Source organism: Heterocephalus glaber, unplaced genomic scaffold, assembly GCF_053883595.1.
Source record: "Heterocephalus glaber isolate CG9 unplaced genomic scaffold, H.glaber_assembly_v1.0 deba00001067, whole genome shotgun sequence".
Taxonomy (NCBI): domain Eukaryota; kingdom Metazoa; phylum Chordata; class Mammalia; order Rodentia; family Bathyergidae; genus Heterocephalus; species Heterocephalus glaber.
Window position 1 is genome coordinate 2,619,971 of NW_028258187.1, and position 19,296 is coordinate 2,639,266.

The 19,296-nt window shown below is 41.0% G+C and overlaps 1 protein-coding gene across 4 annotated transcripts in view; it reads right to left on the bottom strand.

The window, feature by feature from the left end:
* The window catches only part of Mark1 (microtubule affinity regulating kinase 1), a 114,776-nt gene that overhangs the window by 21,006 nt on the left and 74,474 nt on the right, over window positions 1-19,296 (bottom strand). For 3 of the 4 annotated variants that reach the window (XM_021246416.2, XM_021246414.2, XM_021246417.2), the window contains exons 4-10: window positions 16,946-16,994; window positions 15,822-15,887; window positions 12,095-12,165; window positions 8,687-8,770; window positions 7,473-7,529; window positions 6,023-6,259; window positions 5,816-5,935 (exon numbers count right to left, since the gene is read on the bottom strand). In XM_021246416.2, the coding sequence (XP_021102075.1) occupies window positions 5,816-5,935; window positions 6,023-6,259; window positions 7,473-7,529; window positions 8,687-8,770; window positions 12,095-12,165; window positions 15,822-15,887; window positions 16,946-16,994 (684 nt within the window). The remainder of the gene's footprint in view (window positions 1-5,815; window positions 5,936-6,022; window positions 6,260-7,472; window positions 7,530-8,686; window positions 8,771-12,094; window positions 12,166-15,821; window positions 15,888-16,945; window positions 16,995-19,296) is intronic. The other variant, XM_004867402.4, reaches the window with a different exon arrangement.

Consider the following 19,296-nt stretch of genomic DNA (forward strand, 5'->3'; position numbering starts at 1 on the left):
AAGAGAAACATACTGGAATTTGAATAATTCTGCATTAATTACAAATTTTCAACTTTATTACTACAGAATTATACATGTTGTGCAATTGTTTTCTTTGTACTCTAAAGTACATCCTCCAGATCTACACCTTATCTGCCAAGAGTCAACTAATAAGAAAAATAACTTTCCATACACAGGTCTTTGGAAGGCTGACCTGTGACTGCCTGAGTACATTTCCTTCATTTATTAACCCAAAGTTAATCACTAGAAGACAAAACTCTAAGCTGATCTTGAACAACTAGATCTGTGAGAATGCTATAGCATTGGGTGGATGTTCCCAAAGCTCTCAGACCTGTGATAAAAGTTTCACTTAAAGTTTGTAGATAATTCATGTGTTGAAAAATACAACCATGCAGACATGGGCCTCTCAAAAAGATCACCAAGTTCATTTCTTATAACCACTCTGAGCAATGGCAATTTAGTACATTACCCAACTAATTTAAATGAAAGAAGACCAACTACAAATTGTAAAGTAATAATGCTACTGTGCAGTAAGACTTTAGTGATTATTTGTCAATAAAGATAAAGAAATGACAGGCTGAACATGCAGAGGAAAAATAAGGGCAGAGCAGAGCTGCCAATTCCCATCACACAGTTTTCCTCAAATTAAGACACTTCTGTTCTCCTCTGTCCCCTCTCAAACAGTCCATCTGATGACAGCCTATGAAGAATCAGGAACTAGCTCTGTAGAAGTGAATTTTTTTTGTTGGTAGAATTTCATAGGTTGGAAGATGAATACAATCTTTCTCCTTTACCTGTAGTTTTGCTTTCAAATGTGGTCAAACATGTGAAGCAGGAAACTGTGGGGGATCCCCAGACAGCACTCGAACACGGAGTTAGGAGCAAATCGGCTTTAAATGCCGGTGGCTCAGCATGTGACTCCTGACAATCTCAAGAGCTCTGAATAGAAGTTTGTTCTTCTTTATATACCTCTTTTTACATCTATGAGGCTTACTTTCATTGGCATTTTCCTGGGAATATAGCAAGCAGGATTTACACAAAGCAGAGCGGGGGTGGGTGGAGGGTGAGTTGAGTTCGGGCAAGAACTTAGTCCATTATGCTCCTTTGGTGACAGATTACAGAAGCTGTCATGGCTACTCAGGTGCATCATTATACAAAGAGCATAGTTACCTAATTAATCCATAGTTGCCCAATTCCGTACAGAGGGTGGTTTCCTCTCTCACATGGTCCAGCACTGCCACACTATCACCATCAGCCCTATAACCCAGGCAGCTGCTAAGTGCTCGGGGATGGGCAGTGTGTGCAAGGTGGGCACACAGACATCCCACCAGGACAGAAAAGACTGTGGGAGAGCTCAATGGGATTCACTCCACAGATCTCTGGGGGCTCGGTGGTGAGGGTGAAAGTCCCTCAGTGCTGCCTCCAACACCCCTGCCACCCCTTTTCCCCTGTCAGCATGAAGGTGCTGCATCTTCTGGCACCACCGTAAGATGTGTAAGCAGAGTGCAGGAAGATATTCTGCCAGACAGAAAGACAGAGCCCGTTCACGTAACATTTATTTCGGTATGCTACCAATGTTGTATTTTATTGTTGGTTATCATTGTTAACCTCTTACAGGACCTGGTTTACAGATTAAACTTTATCGTGGGTGTGTATGCACAGGAAAATCATGGCACACAGGGCTTGGTACCCCTGGGGGTTCCAGGTGCCCCCTGGGGGCCTTGGGATGTTTCCCCTGAGGATTAGGGGTGGTGACTGTGCCTAAGAGAACAGTTACCAGAGTAAGGGCCAATGCTGAGGACACTCCAGCCCTCCTGCATCACGTGGCCCTGGCCCCACACACGATACGAAATGTACAGTTAAAACAGTCCTTCCCAGGGCCACCGTCCCACACACGTCACCCCCGACAAGTACGGCTGCTCCTTCACCAACACACTAGCTGCTCGTGTGTGTCATTACCACCGTAACAAAAGAGAAGGCAAGGAGGCAAAATGACAAACAAGAGTTGGACAGAAATTTTCCAAGTTGTTCAAACCCACTCAAATTAGTCCTTGGACATTTTGGTGAATTTAAGATTATAATGTTAAGAGTATGAAAATAATAACTATGGAAGGAGACTTGTAAACAGTGGATCCTATGTGACAACTAGAGTTAGAAGGAAAAAGGAAAGGTTAGCAACAAAAGAAAGACTGGAAAGGAGGCAAAAGAAACTGCACTCCAGGAAGAGGAGATCCCAGGTATGAAGAGGCCCAAGGGCCTAACTGGAAAGACAGCCTGGGCCAGCACATTCGGCCTGCAAGTAGCACCTGAGACAGGAAGTGGGCAGGGGAGGCCACGGTTTCTTCCACAAGAGGGGCCATCTTAAAGGTGTGATTTTGAAAAGTCTCTCCTCCCAGTGTGTGGACAGCATATCGGAGGGCTGAAGATGAAAGGATCAGAAGTCAACTGAAGGGCCTTTTAGCTGTAATCTAATGACACTTTGAGTTAAAGGCAGGCAGCAGAAACATTTAAAGAAAGATGCTTTAATGATCTGGCCAGTAAAAATTAACAAAACGTCATGATTGGGTACAGGCAGAGAGGTGGAAAGGAGAAATGGAAGATGACACCCAGGTTTCTGGGTCAGACCAACCAATGGGCTTGGTGCCTACCATTCCTGGGGAGAGAATACGCTGTGCAGGACTCAGAGCTCCCAGAAACAGCTGAGACAGAGACATTGTGGGTTATGGCTCTGCACACTGGTGCGCAGCTCACGACCAGGCTGGCCGGGATCCGCCTTTATGAAGCACTGGCTTCCGGCTGATGATGGGGATGGGGTGGGAGAGACTCTCCAGGAAGAAGGAACAGACTCAGGAGCCCCAGAGGGCTCAGGGAATTAGGTGTTAAAAGTCAAAATTCAGTAAACACTTTTGGGGTGAGGGCCAAGGTGACCAAGAGGATAAGGAGGGGCTATACTTCAGGCTCAAGTTGTGCGGTATTCTGAGGAGTAATACAGCCCCTCTTTGCTAAGAACTGAACTAAAAGGGGCTAGGGAGGCAGGTGAGAGTTGGTGTGCCTGACCTGCAGGCCTGAGGCCCTGGTCCAACCCCTGGCCCTGCCTTGGTAAAGAAAAACAAACAAATTGGAAAAATGAAAGAATATATACTCAAAGAGGAAAAGTAGCAAAGCCTCTCATTTTTTTCCAATAAAAAAAATCTAGACATGCTAATAAATGAGAGGAAAATCCCAATATACCACATAAAACATGAATCCACTCAAAAGCCTGTGTCACCCACCAGCCCCCGACACTATTAGAGCAACTAGGAGCTGACAGCATTCGCGCTGGAACCTGAAGCATTCAGGAAGATGGAGGAGCCCCGCTCATGTCAGCCTGTGCACTGTGAACCTGCGATGCCTGGTAATGTTTCCAATGTGAACTCATGGTTTGGGGTTGAAAAACTTCATCTTGAAAGTCGGAATCGAAGGTTCCGGACTACACTCACTCACGTCAGCCTGAGCTCATGAAGATCAAGCGTCTTCTCAGTAAAGACTGACTTCTGACTCCCACTCAGAGAACTCTAACACTTTTGTACTCAGCCCTTCAATGCTAAGGATGAAAGATGCAATAGTTGGCTACTGAAAATTAATCATCTTTAAGACAAAAGCACATCTTACCTGCTCACGGACATTTGTAAGATGTTCTCCCAAAATAACTTTCGTTTGTTCTTTGTTCTCTGCTTGTTAGTGGAGCTGCTGCCTCTACTCTAGGCATTTGTCACCTGACCATCAGGTAAAGTGCTCCTACGGTAAAACTGGGGCACATAGCCGGATGCGAGAGATCTGTCCTCTACAGCTCTGGACTTTTGGAACTGACAGGAGAGTCAACAACTCTATTCCACATAATTCTCCATGAATAATGGTTGAAAGTTTTGAAAGGCAATGATATATAAACAGGCTCTTAACTATACCTTCTCTACTAAAATATTATTAAAACAATCTTTTACTCCCAAAGGAAAAAGCACTAACATCTTAAGCTTAGAAATAATCACACTTAAACAATGATTCAATAGAAATACCTGCGAATTGACTCACTGGTAGAAAGCATTTAAAGTAATCTCCCAGGGGAACATCACATCCCTTAGCTTCCACCAGACGTGGCATCTTTCATGAATTCTTGGGGGAGTAGAATTCCAAAGGCTGACTAAACTGGGAGCTCCATACAGAAGGAGGATCGAGGTAAGGCCACCTCCTAATCCTGAAAATCCCTCTGCCCTGCTAAAAAGGTACAGTTTCAATGAGGTTAATTCTCTCAATTTTCTACCTTCCTAACTAAGGCAAATAAGGAATATTTTAAAAAGCACGGTATTTGCAAAAGCAAATATTTAAAAAAGCATAAGCATGCTGAACCTCTGAAATTACCTCACCTCAGGCCAAAATATCATTCTTAAAAACAGGTGGACAACACTGTTATGAAATAAGTTATTCTTATTGTCATGCCGGAAGGAAAAAAGAATAGGCATCTGAGGCATCTGACTATGCGAAGCTCCAGCATAACATAGGTGAACCATGCCCATTGGTATGTGTGGAATGTATGCAGGCAACATGACAGCGTGTTAAGAAATGAAAACATTTATTTCCAGTGTGTTCTGTTTGCATATTTGTAAAGTTTTTGTACTGATGTTGAGAGACTTCCATTAAATTTTTTCATATCAGATTCTAATTCCAGATATAGCCTGGATTAGAATTTTCAAGATCTTTTTTTATGCCTGAAATAGTGGTTGAATCTTTACTAAAAAGCAAATTTTTTGTTCTGACCAATTGGTTTTCCTCTTTCTTCATCTAGAAGTCAATTTTACCTCTATCTTCCATTTTAATTTAATCCTTCACTGAAGAGCTAAGAAGTAACTGTGTTTAGACAGAAACCTCTCTTGACAGATTCTGAATAAAGATCAGGCCACTTTTCTTTCCGTAAGTAAAAGGCAAATTAGGGGATCTGGCAATTTTTCCTTGGAAAACACAGGGGAATGAATGGACTTCAGTTCCTAGAGTATCTTTTCTTTTCTTAGTAACTCACATTCTTTAATTCACAAAACAATCCTTTTTAAACACCATTTATAGAAGATAAACTTGAAAAGATCAAGCAAGTTTGCCCAGCTCAGAAGTGCAAGGGTAGAGCTCGAACCTGTGACTCGGGCACCGGCCCTAGGAACACGCCACCTCCTCCTAACATTAGTCTAACTAGGGGAGGAAAGGAAGCTGAATATAATACGCATGTATCTGCTGTCTGGACATCTTGGCTGAATTAAAGCTCAAACTGAACTCCGACACTTGTCCTTAAATCACTGCCATGAAGTATACTTTTATATATATTATGTGTTGAAACTTTAATGTATTTTTTTCTCCCCTCCCGCTGGTACCAGGAATCGAACTTGGGACCTTGCACTTGCCAGGCAGGCGCAGTGGCACTGAGCTACATCCCCGGCTTATCTTCACTATAGTTTTAAAAAAGAAAAACAAAACAAAACAAAACCTCTAAGTATATTTTCCAAGTATATTTTTACTTATAGCATCAAACATGTATTTTTATCCTACCATCAAGCATTCCAGATTGCCTACTATTATCCTGATAGTATTGTGCTTATTCTATGCCAAGAACATCCTGAGTTGATTTTCTCTTTTTACAAGTTAGAGGAATACAGTAAGAAAGGAAATCATTGTGTTTATTTTTTTTCAAAGATAAAAAGAAAACCATTGTATATGCTATCGAACTTCCTCCCTGTTCCTGGAATATCTTAAGCGTTAAACTTTAAATCTGGAAGACCAAAAGATGACCACTCACTTCCAGGCTGCCTCTCTTGACCGGGTTCAGCACCAGCAGCTTCTTGAGCAAGTTCTCGCAGTCCGTGGACATGTAGAAGGGGATGCGGTACTTCCCCCGCAAGACTCGCTCCCGCAGTTCCTTGACAAAGCAGACGAAAGCGCTTACGACTGGCTTCTGAGACCAGCGCGTCTGGGGTGGCAACGCGAGCGTCCCACTGAGCGGTACCTTCAGATTCTGGCCGTCAAAGGGCAAGGAGCCGCTGACCAGCGTGTAGAGAATGACGCCGAGACTCCACACGTCCACCTCGGGCCCCGCGTACTTCTTCCCTTGGAAGAGCTCGGGCGCGGCGTACGGAGGGCTTCCACAAAATGTGTCCAATTTGTTCCCCACTGTGAACTCGTTACTAAAACCAAAGTCAGCAATTTTAATATTCATATCAGCATCAAGGAGAAGGTTTTCAGCCTAAGAGGAAAATAATAAAAAGGACAATGTAAAAAGCATACATAAAATAATCTTTGTTTGCACTTGCTTCAGACCCCTAGCATATATTTTGTCTCTTTTTTTAAAGGAATATCAAATTTAGAAGTCCACTCTGGTACTTCAGCGTGTAACTGCTCAACATGACATCTGTGTGAGGCTGAATTTCATACATGTACGCGGCTGTCACAAAAGGTTACTGAAAACCTGTTTTCTTCTGCAGTTGATCTGAACCTCCTTTCTCTCTTCATGGCAAGGCACATCTTGGAACTATTCCTAACAGGGCCTAGTCTACAGAATGAAGTCAGCACAGTCATCTTCTCCCTCCGATGTGAGCCACACTTGTCCAGAGGGAGCTGACGCAGCAGCCTCAGGGGACGCATCATCTACCCGGCTTCCTCACCCGCGTCCTCCTTCCCCAACAGAGGACTGTGTACGTGGAAGTTAGACGTGTCTCTTTTCAGCTCCTTTCGATGTTCTGAACCTAGTGTTCTCCTGGAGACGCGTTATGTAGAAAGCAGGGAGTTGCCCCTGTGTCTGGAGAGGCTGATTTCCTAATACCCTAAAACAGAATCGTTCAAGGCCAGATCTTAGACAGATTGCTTACATCTTGCGCAGTTCCAAAGAGGGTGCACTCTTGTGCGCATTTGGTTTCTAACTCTGTTCCAACTGATGAACAGACCAAAAAGTCATGGGCTACTTTGTGGAGGTGCAGGCTCCAACAAGGAGTAAAACTTGACCAAAATGAAAACCATCACATCTTTTATTCAGAAGCATGCTGGTTTATACCAGTCTCATGCATTTAATGTTCATAAGCACAGTGAAAATCTTTTGCTACTGTGAGCTCCAAGGTGGAGAATGGATGCTGGCTCTTCCACCTGGCTGACGTGGATTTGTGCCTCTATCTTGCTTCTGTCTGAATGGGACCTTGCACATTTTTATTTGGGGATAAAATTCCACCTTTTTCTATTTGAAACAAGTTAAGTAATGGTGACTCAAGCCTGCTAGTGCTTGCTGCTAGACTGACTTCTCCCCATGTTGTCTTCATTTCCTCAGTGGGCGTGGTCTTTTGTAAAGTTACTGTGAGAATCACATAAAAACTACTTGTCTCGAACAGGTAGGCGACCAAACAGACAGCTCTGACTTTATCGTGAAATGTACATCATTGAGCTTGTCTGTTACGAAGTCAGCAACTTACCTTAAGATCACGGTGAACAATGCATTTTTGATGGCAATACTGCACAGCAGATACAATCTGGAATAAATATTTGGATAAAAGAATCAAAGTTATTTCATAGTAAAAACACTGATTTTCCCACAACCATCAACTCCAATTTAAATAAATTACTCATTTGGATTTCAAAGCAACATTTAGTAATTTCCTTATTTCTTTAGTTCAGAAAACTGTACCTATTCGGGAGGAAACTTTTGCTCTTATACATAGAAACTGTGGCAAAGTGACCCTAAAACACACCAGTATGTCCCCTTGTCTGTGGAGATTTGTGTGGATCATTATGTTTCCCTGTTGCAGGACTGAAAATGTGTCAGGTGTAGTTTTGGTCCAGTGGTGCACTGCAATGCTGAAACAGCTGCTTTGGCACAGGTGAGTTAGCGTTCTGGGATAAGGGCTACAGTTTAAAAAGTAAAACTGTACCCTAGGAACTACATCAGATGTGCTCAAGGCATACTTTCTCAATTTCTTAGGGGGTACACAGCAACACCTTATATTATCTGTCCAGATACAGAGAAATAGGAAATATTTTTAATCTTAAAGACACTCAATCATCAAAGAAAAAAGGGAAAAATGAAATTTAATTTTTGTCACTAATGCAGCTGGGCAAAGAATTCTATACCTGTAACCATGTCTTGCAGGCAGCCATAACTGTTAACCACTGCGTAGTGCTTTTTGAGGACAAGGACTAAACACAAGGAACTCAACAGTTTAAAGGCCAAGATAAAAATGGGAAATAGATTATTAAAAATCTCTCTAAGAGCTCTTTATTCGATACAAAAATGACAAGAATCTGACAGCAACAGATAAAAGTGCTACTTTGTACATTATATGACTAGATCTGATGGATAGGAGCATGACAACTTTAATACACACTATTCAGTTCTGTGGACTCAGCTAAATGTAAATACAGGTGGAATATTGAAGGCTGGTTAGTTATTTACAGATGGAGACAGAAGCAAGATTTTTACAAGATTAAAGATGATGCACAGTATGACCATGGAATACAGGAATATGAGTGGAAAGAAAACTTCAAAGCAGAACTGGTGTTTCAGCACTAAAAATTATTCTAATGCATATTACAATGGTTCAGAGACAGATGGTATGAACTGAAAACAAAATCAACACATAATGAGTAATGTATAATTCAATCAGATTCATTGATTCAGTTTATTGAGTACCTGCGATGTGCAAGAAAATGTGCTGGTGCTACGGGAGAACAAAAATGGACACTTCATGGACCCTGCCGTTCGGGAGTTTATAATCTGATTAAGAAGGGAAACACGTCTGTCATTAGAATTCAAGGCAGAATGACAAAAGCAGAGGTACAAAGAAGTGAGAGAATCACAAAAAATTATGATTTCACTAGGAAACACTTCCTGGAACAGGTGCTGATCTAAGCTGTCCTTGAAGGACGGGAATATCTTCAAATGTTGAGATTTTGAAGTGGGGGTGGGATGCGTTCATGAGGAGGGCACAATGTCTCTGGAAAGCCGATGGGACACCATGGCCCAGTGGGAGTGAAGCCTTGCTAGACAGGCGGGTACAAGACCCTGAGTCCCAAACAAGCAAATCCTGTGGAGCCTCTGAAGTCATGTATGAGGGTGTCTATGAGTGCTTAGGAACCTGCTGAAGTGCGTGACTCTAAAATAACAAATATTTGTGATGTTAGTTTTCTTACGCAATCTGTTTTGAAATTCTAACACTCAATTTTCACTAACTTAATGTTTGTTAGTCACAAGACGTGCACACTTATGTGCCTGTTTTAATGGAGATACTATACAGCTCATAGTGTGTGCGTACTACCAGGCTGCTCTGCACATGGACATGGGAATGCAACGATGGTGGGATGGCCTTTCACAAGTCACACACGTGTATGAGACAGGGGAGCCATGCTGGAGAACAATGTGGTCACCAAGGCAACGGGAGGCCACGTGCTTAAAGCAGACAGCGCTCTATTCCCTACGTCCCGGCCAAGAGCTGGACGGATGGAAAGGTAACGAAGCAGAACGCTCCCTGTGAGGTGTGACTCTCCACACAGTGAGCAAGGGCTCCGTGCTGGCACCGACACGGGGTACCTCACAGTATTTCCACACCTGTCAGCAGGGTGCACTTTCTGCCGCCAAACAGGTGAGAAGTTTTGGCTCCTGAAGCAACCCCGGAGTCCTATATGGCCACGTCTCACCGCGACACTCTGCCTGCAGCTAGGCTCTTGCAAGGACATAGGGGCTGCTCTGTGGCCTGCGCACCAGAGACCCGGGACACAGGATTTATGGGTGGCCCTGCGCTGACATGAGGGCTGCTCCTGCCTATTGTTTCTGGAAAGGGAAGCTGTCTGCTGCCTGGCAATTCCTCCTGAGGGGGCAGGAGTTACGTGCTTTAGTTGAGACTGAGATCAATGCTAAGAGGGCCAATGCAGCCCTCGGTCCCTAGAACACAGAGGCACCATGCAGGGATGGCTGCTCGGCCTTCTCCAGCTGCTGTGGTGCCTGCTGTCCCTAACAGGGGGTCAAGGACATGCATTTGTGTGCCCTTGCTAATGCAGAACATTCTCTCACTGTTAGAAAAAAATTCATAAAATACAGCGAAAACAAAGATGAACACTCAGGTACATGTATTACTTCTTTAAGAATTTAAACCCATAAAGAAAAATAAGCTCCTCAAAAATACTCTTTTTAGTTTTGGGGGAACACATATAAATATTAGGTGTATTTAATGTTTTCAATACATGAGTAATTATCCAGAAAACATTTCCCATTGTTTCACATTAAGTTAATGAGTTATTTTGAGCTGCAGATTGAACCCAGGGCCACTGCACTGAGCTACACTTCCAGTCCTTTGCTAAACTCCACCTTCTGACCCTTCCACCGCAGCCTCCCTGACCACTGGGATCGCAGGCACGCACCACCATGCTTGGCTAGTTTTACATTTTAAATAGCTTTAAGTGGACACTGAACTGCAACATGAAGAACGTCAATGTGAATTCAAAATAATTCATATGTTATTTGAGAAAAAAAGAAGTCCATGTTAGTAATTATTTGATCTACACAAATTTGTTTTCCGATCGGTGATGGGATCACACCAGGGTCCATGTATGCTGGTGAGGAAACACCTTTGCTCCAGCCTCCTGTCCTGTCCACCTGCAAAGGTGGCAAGCTCTTTACAACAGCAGGCTAAGTTCATAGAGCTCCAAGTACAGTACTCCACACTAAGTACGTTTCTGGTAAATAAGGAAAACTAGCAGACTAAAAAGAAAAAGGTTAAGTAGCAATAATCTCCAAAATATACATTAATTAAAATTCCAATGGAAATAATTAATGCCAATTGGAATCTTCTTGCTGGTGTGCTACAAACTCAAACCACTGCGACTAATACTGAAAAAAGACGTTTAAAGTGATGCCTGTAGCTCCCCACATAAGAGCAAGGGTGGACTTCTATGCCCGCAGAGGGAAGCATCTCCCAGCGAAGGGGCTGAACACAATTCAGTTTCTGAGTGTGGTTTTCGCATTACCCATTGCTTCTGAGTTCACAATTTTAATAGGAACCTTCTAGGAATCAAGCCCGAATAAAAGGGCTATGCATGTCTTTGCTATAAAGCATTTCACAAATTTTGTGTCAAAAAGTAAAAATTCTGTAAGACCTCAATAACAGACCTTACAAAACAGTCTCTCCACAATCCACTGGGAAAGTGCACTCTCAAGAAGCTAAACGAATGGCTCCCTCCCTTTCCTCTAGCCTGAGGGCTTCTCTGCTTAATGTGTTCACCTAGACAATTCCCTTAGAGGAAGGTTCTGGAGCCTCTCTAATCACCGAATGGAGGTGGGGAGCAATTTGTAAGGGAGAATTTTAAATTCATGCAGGGATAGTTTAGGATGTTATAAAGTTGTTTGCTGCACTTTACATTAATACATTTTATGAAAAATTTGTAATGAACTAATTAGTCATTTCTATAGTAATCTGAAGTAGGCTTATTTTCACTACTTCAGTCCTAAAAATTAAAAACCCCGGATGATTTAAATTATTTTTATTTTACCATTTCTACTGTCATACTGAAGTTTAATTGCAAATATCAGTAGCTTACCACAGTCTTCTGTCACATTTGCAAGATTCCTTGCCTGAGGCTAAAGTTATCTATATTCTCCAAATCTATAAAATGAGTTTTAATACCAATAGATATTGAATTATAAAAAAAAGTGGCACAATAACCTCTTTAAACAGTACACATGTATGCTTTACACATAACACTAACAATGCTGGATAACAATTATTGGACACAGATGTCCGAAGATTAAATATTTCTTTTCTCTCTTGGTCTGGTGTGTATTTCCAAGACCAGAGTTAACAAGGTGAGTCTCACTTACAGAAATTCATGGTTCCACCTTCTAACAAGAACCACCTGCAACTATTTAAAATTTAAATTCAGGAAAATAGATCTCTGTTTCCAGGAGTTTTCCAATCTTAAAAAGTATACGCAAGCAGGAATTTAACTTTCTAAAATGTTGCATGCTGTGGAAGCCGAGCTTGTGAGCCTGTCCATTGCGCATCACTAAACACAGCGGCAGAACAAAGTTGAAAACCACTTTCCGTACCTGCCTAAATTTTGCACGGGCCTCTTTCTCTTTCATCCTTCCGTGGGCAACTAAGTAATCAAACACTTCACCTGAATCAGAAAGGCAGAGCAGGGAGTAAAATATACACAGATTTTTGGTTAACAATATACACAATGTCAAGTTTTTGTCTCGTTTTTAGAGAAACTTTTGGCCCACAATTTTCTGCTATGTCTATACAAGTCACAAACCAAATACATGAATAGAAAAAAGAAAAAAAATTACACATGGAATTGAATATCTGCAGCAGTTTATGATTTAGCAAAACTCTTCAAACATGTCAGAAAAGCAGTACCAAGAAAACATGTTTTCTGCTTTCAAGTGTTACATACAAATACAGTCAACTCTTTATTATCCATTCTAATAAAGGGAAGCCACAGCACGGGAAATGAAGATCATACTTGGCTTTGTCTTTGGGCCTCCAGTAAAGAAAGACACACTCTCTTTCAGATTCTGCCACACATGGAGTCTTGGGCAATGCCATCTCACTACTGGACTGATTTCCTTCTTTTCCTTCCTATGCCGATGATGCTTAATCTCTCCCTACTTCTGTACTCTGGCAGTTAATACCAATTACCCAAAATTAAATCACACTTGTATACATCTGTTACCCCAAGTGAGCTGCAAACCACTTGCATATTGTCATGGTATCTGTACTTCATTTGTATACTCTTTATGACAGAACACAAGTGGATATGTAATAAATTCATTCAAAGAATTAAAAATAACTAAGTGTTGGAGAAAAAAAAATTTGTTGGTTTTTTGAGACAGGGTCTCACTTTGTAGTTCAGGCTGGCCCTGAACTCACTATGTAGCCCAGGCTGGCCTTGAATTCACAGTGATTCTCCTGCCTCAGCCTCCCAAGTGCTGGGATTGCAGGCGTGTGTCATCACACCTGGCTGAGAAAATTTTTTATTAGATTCATTTATTTACATATTTATGTTTTAAACTTTTCTCTGCTCAGTTTAGTAAAACAAATTAATCTTTAATTACAATATTAGAAATAAAATATCTCAGTATACTTATAATTTGCAACATACAGATATACATGTATATTAAAAACTTACAAAGTGGTTTTTAAAGAATTCCTGTTTAACACAGGAAAGCAATTAAAAACTCAGGCTTTAGGATCAGACCTATTTTGGTACGAATCCAGGTCCAGCCCTAAGCAGCGACTGGGAGATGATAAGAAGGTTTCTTAAATTCCATTAAGACTGAGTTTCTCCCTGCCGCCTGCTCGAGTGGCCACTGTAGGGAACACAGGGAGTAACGGATGTGCTCGGCAGTGACTGGCATACAGTGAGCACTCAATAAATGATACATTTGTACTAGGTGTATCGGTGTATTCCAGATACATCCACAATATCAACCCTAGGATGTAAGCAAAATATTAAAAGTCAAATATGCGATGGAAATACATCAGATGAAACTGATACACCTACATATTGTATCAAGCATACTGATGCGATTAAATGGGATGACGAGAATGGAGAAATGAATAGAAGTCCTAGTTGACTCATCTAAGCAGTTAATTTTAGATCTGTGTTAATAGTTGTTAATTTCTGTTAGCCCATCAGAGCCGCTAATTCCAGATTTGTGGGTTTAGGCTGGGAAAGATATATTTAGGACTTCAAAGATTTGGTTCTGCTCTTAGGTTACACCTAGAATGCTCAGACCCTGGACATGTACTGATCACGTGTGATTTGGTTCCCAACCAGCACGCCATCTCACTCACCCGTGTGCTCCTAGCTCCCAGGGTGCTGCCTGGGAAGCGTTTCATAAATGCTCTTTCCATGAAGGAAAGAAGGGTAAACACACCGTCCAGAGCAGACCGACACCTCCCTGTAATGGGCTCCTTGGATTAAACACAGTTCGAAATCATGAAGGTCTTCCCTGACTTGGGACGGATGAAGAAGACCTTCGCTCCACTGGGGACCAGAACCGACTAAGCAACCCCGGCAAAGGGAGCGCTGTTGGCCTCGGCCCTGCCACACTGGACGCCCAGTGTGCAGGCCGCACTCTACACCTGTATTTCCAACATGACCTTGCCATTTACGGATTGCAAAGGCAAGAAAGATTCCGGACTCGCCACAGGTCGGCTGACTGGCAAGATCCGAGGGAAATCTGTGCCGGGAATCAAAACTGAACAAGGAGGCGCCGGTTTGGGCTGACGGAGCTGCCTCTCCACGCCGCTTCCCGCTCCCCACTAGCCTTGCTGTGTCGGGAGGGCGGCAGCGTCCCCACTGCTGGCCTGGCCACTGCTCCCTTTATTGGCACCAATAGAGAGTTGACTGCACATGCCATCAACACGTCAATCTTCACGCGTGGCACTAGCACGGCCTCGCGGAGGGGCCGTGGCTCTCAGTGCCTAGGATTCCTCACACCTTTCTCTAAACTTTGGATCACTAGCAGGAAAGTAAAAAAAGAGTCAAAGTGAACTGAAAATAACCTTCAGGGTTCCCATGCTGACAGACTGATATGCAAATCTAAAGGACAGAAAAGTAAATAGTTCATTACGTGGTATTTGAAGGTTTATTAATTTTATTACAGACCTATATTTTATGCAAATGTGTCTGGATATTTAATTTTTAAAATCCTATAATAATAAACACTAATGAGCAAGGTTTTCAGATTAAGTTAAAAAAACTAAATTGAAATATTTTCAGGGTAAAAAACGTTTTTGCAAAAATCAAATCTACTAAAACATTTAATCCACATGAATAAAAAACCAGTTAAACATATTCAATGTTTATAATTTTTTGAAATGAGCGACTATATAAAAATATATAGTTTAGATGCTAGAGACTGAAATAAATCCTCTTTACTCCAGTTTTCATAAAATCTCCATCACATAAAAATCTATCAACTTTATTAGTTAAGAGCACTATATTAAGCTCCACACTGTTTTCCTATTGCTTAGCAGAAGGTTAATCAGCCAAATAATTTCAGCTGCCTTCTATTATTTCCAATTTCTTAAATTTGGGGGGCCTTTAAGTATCCTTCTTTACTTATTAAATTCTTTAACTCCAAAACTTTTAAATACCTTTCTGAGAAATACTAACAACAATAATTTTGAGTCAATTTGTCTCTCATTTGAGAGAAAACATGGGAGATAAAACTGATTTTTTTCTTGTATATAAGTTATTTAAGAAATATTTCTGACACTTTGAGAGCCAAAATATAAATTATAGTCTACAACAGAAGTGTCTTGCCATGTCCCTGCCAATTTAGTTCTCCAACTTAAAAAATATGCACATCAATTCTTGTTTACATTTGAACATCTTATGGATTACCTTGAAGATGTAAGTATCTTAAGAATCTGTCATATATGAACACTTAGTGCAACAGACATCTGACCTAGAACACTCTTTCTATGGACTTTATTAAATATATTCTGCATGCGAGATTACCTGCTTATAGCCAAGAGCTCCCAATCAAAATATCATGACATATGATGATTATTATTATATGTAAATAAGCAAACTGAAGTTTTCATAAGGTGACAGAACACATTTAGAGTTTCAAAAATCCCCCTAATTATTTTTTAAACAATCCAAAAGTTCTATTTATAATGGAAGGATCAAAAAGTCTTGAAAGCAAAAACACTGAATCTCCCTAAAGCTATGACGTAAAGGTGTTTTAATAAAATTATATGCATGCCACACAGAACTAGTATTATTAATTCTGCTTCCATCCTCTTCAGCCTTACCGCCACTTGCATATTCCATGATTAAATAGAGGGTCTTCTCTGTCTCAATGACTTCAAACAATTTCACTGGAAAAAGAAATTAGAGATAGAACTCTATAATTGTTAGCACAGAATGGGTGTGTTTTAAATAAACCTAAGGTAACACTAAAGCTAGTGAAAAACTGGAGTATTTGCTAAAAATGATAAATTGTAATCTTAAATTCAAAAAGTTTCTCAAGCATTATTACTCCTATAGAAGAAAAGTATTTCTACAAAGTGACTCAGAATTAAATTCTTGAGTTAAAAAGTTTCTGAGATTCGAAAACCATATATTTTCTAATCAGAATAAGAAAATAAAAAGAGAAATCCTAAAATCAGAGAAACAAAATTTTAAAATGCTTAAAAAGAGACTAGGCTATAATAACATATCATAAAATGTTAAATAATCTTTGATATTAAAGCAAAATATCTCTATATACTATTACAAAAGTTTCCGGTAAAAACAAAATTAGATTCATATAGTTGAAATTATTTACTACTCATAATCACACTAATAGCTATAAACAGACAAAAATTTTAAATATGCAAGAAACAAGTATTTGAAAAAAAAACAGATTTTTAAAGAACTGTTTTTTACTACCAATCAAATGATTTTAAATAATAATGTATCTAATCAATAAATGTATTTGTAATGATGGGGGAAATTAGAAATTACTAAAATTCAACAAATCGAAATCCTCTCTGTTTTCTTTAAAAATGCAGGTAGTTATTTTGCTTATAAACTATGATCAAATTCGAGCACATATTATTAAAATATCTGGAATTCATTTTTTATAAATACCTAAATGAGTACATGCGTACTCTCTATAAGGAGAGATCTACAAGAAGATACAAAGCATTTGAATGCATTAACTCCTAGTTTTAACAATTATTTGGATTGTGAGCAAAATACAGCAAAGTGGTAGAAAACAGCAATTTGTAGCCTTCAGTGAAGTTCCTTATGATCTATTTTTAACCGAAGTGTCACTTACCCAATTTATCACTTTTCTTCTATTTATGCAAAGCATTCTTAAAAGTGTATCTTTTCAAATATCCTCAAATTATAGAAAATAATTCTTCACTAATCATGTATGTAAATTTCATACCTATATTAGGATGATTCAATATCTTCATTATTCGTACTTCTCGAAACAACTGTCAAAGAAAACAGGGAGACACATTTCCATTTAAAAGACAAGACCCAAGCAGAGAGCCACTGAAAGCATCCATATGCTTTAATCACCTGTGCAGAAGACGCAGCAAGATTCTGGCAATGAACTGAAATGAGGCTTGTTTCTCGGCCCCCAATCCATATAAAGATATTGACTTCACTGAGACTGAGTTTCTAGAAGAACCATAACTAGACTAACTCAAGTGGCTCTGTGCCCATGTGGGCTGTGAATGTGCTGATCGTCAGGGAACTGGCACTTTATTCAGTGACCCTTCCTGGCTTCCCGGCCTTTTGGCTAAAATCAAGTGTATTCAGTGACCCTCCATGAGTAGGAACAAAAGACAAACACCGTGGAAATGGAATTAAATGGCCCTCCCTGTGACCTTTACTCAAATGGCCTTCCCTGGGGGTCCAACTCCTTAAAGTCATCTCTTTTGTTTCATTTTCACGAGAGATGCAGGAGCACTGGACTCGTGGAACAGCAGTATGATCTGGCATTTCCCCCTCTATGTTGTCTTTGAGTATATGTCAGATTTGAAATCAAGCAATTTGTTCAAGAAAATAGAAGAACCAAGAGTTGATATTCCAAAAAGTCTATATTAAGACATGTGTTTTGTCAGAATAAAATTTAAAATTAGTGTTTCCAGAAATGATGTTTCTCCAAAGAATATCTATCAATGGCCAAAAAGAACAGGGGAAGATGCTTGACTGTACTGATGTTAGGGAAACACAAGTCAAATCCACAATGAGATACCCCTCGAACTCCGCTGGACGACTATTTTTTTTTAAGCCAGGCACACGACTGTAGTCCCAGCACGCTGCAAGGCTAAGGCCAGAGGGTGGCAAGTGAAAGGGCAGCCTGTGTAACTTAGTGGTTCAGTGAGACCCTGTGTCAAGAAAAAACAAAACAAAACAAAACAAAAAATAGAAGGGTCGGACACAGTGAAATTGGAACCCTTCTGCACTGTTGCTGGGAATGTCAAATGATGAAGCCTGTACTGAAAACCATATTCCTAAAACAGTTAAAAATAGACTTACCATACGACTTAGAAATTCTATTTCTGAGTCCAGTATATAGGGTACTGTCCAGGTTTAAAAAGGAAGGAAATCCTGACACACTGCAACATGAATGACCCTGGTGGACCATATGCTACGTGAAATAACGCAGTCACAGAAGGACAGGCGCTGACTGCCTTGCTATCTGAGGTCCCTGAACAGGGTAGCCAATCAGCTACTAACCAGCATTTAACTTCCTAGCCCCTCCAGGGCTGGGTGGGTGGGAGGGACTGCTTGGTGAGCACACAGCGTCAGCTGGGAAGGAGAGGAGTCTGGATCTGGACAGGCCCGCCTGCCACAGAGCACTCAGCCTCACTGAACTGGGCTTTAAAATGGGTGAAATGGTAAATGTCGTGTATATTTTATCGTACCCTTTAAAAAGATATAAAATATGCAAAAATACATCAATAAAACTCCATCCCAATGGAAAAATCTCCTTAAGGCTTAGCTGCAACAGAGAAGCTTGTCCTATCGGCCCTCAACAATGGCTCCATAAGATCCAGGAAGTACGTAAGTCTCTCTGTGTTTCACGTGCACACATCCATAGAAATACATTTTATGAAGACACAATAATTTAAAAACTGCATGCCAGTAAGAATATAAAAGGTAAGTTCATTCACGTTCAAGACAGCTCCTTCCTAGTCTAACTGTGAAGCGCACTCTTTGTTTAAATTTGGGAATCTCGGGGTGGCCACCCAGGAGTTTTCCCAGGCTCCAACAGCACATCTTCCCACGTGACTGCCCACGTCTTCCTCCCGGCCACAGCACTGCCATTCTGTCTTCTGCCAGATCCTTACCCTCTCCTCAGTGTTTAAACATGGACTTCCTCAGTGCTGAGGTTGTAGCCCCCTAATCTACCTGCTCTTCTTGGGGGCTTTATCATGGTGTCATGGTTTATATCTAAAATGCACCTTTAAAAGTCCCCTGTGTTCAGAGGTGGGGCTTTTGGAAGGTGACTGGATCATGGGGCACTATGCTCATCAGTGGACTCATGCACTGATGAGTTCATAGCTCAATGTGCTGTTAGGAGGTGGGGCCTGGTTGGAGGTGGGTCACGGGGATGTGACCTAGAAGGATGCATTCTTGCCCCTGGCTCCTCCCTTCTCTCTGCTTCCTGGCTGTCATGGATTGAATCTAGCATGGTGTTCCACCATGCTGTTTCTGTCTTGGAGCCAGCTGACCATAGACTAGATCCCCTGAAACATGAGCCAGATTAAACCTCTCCTTTAA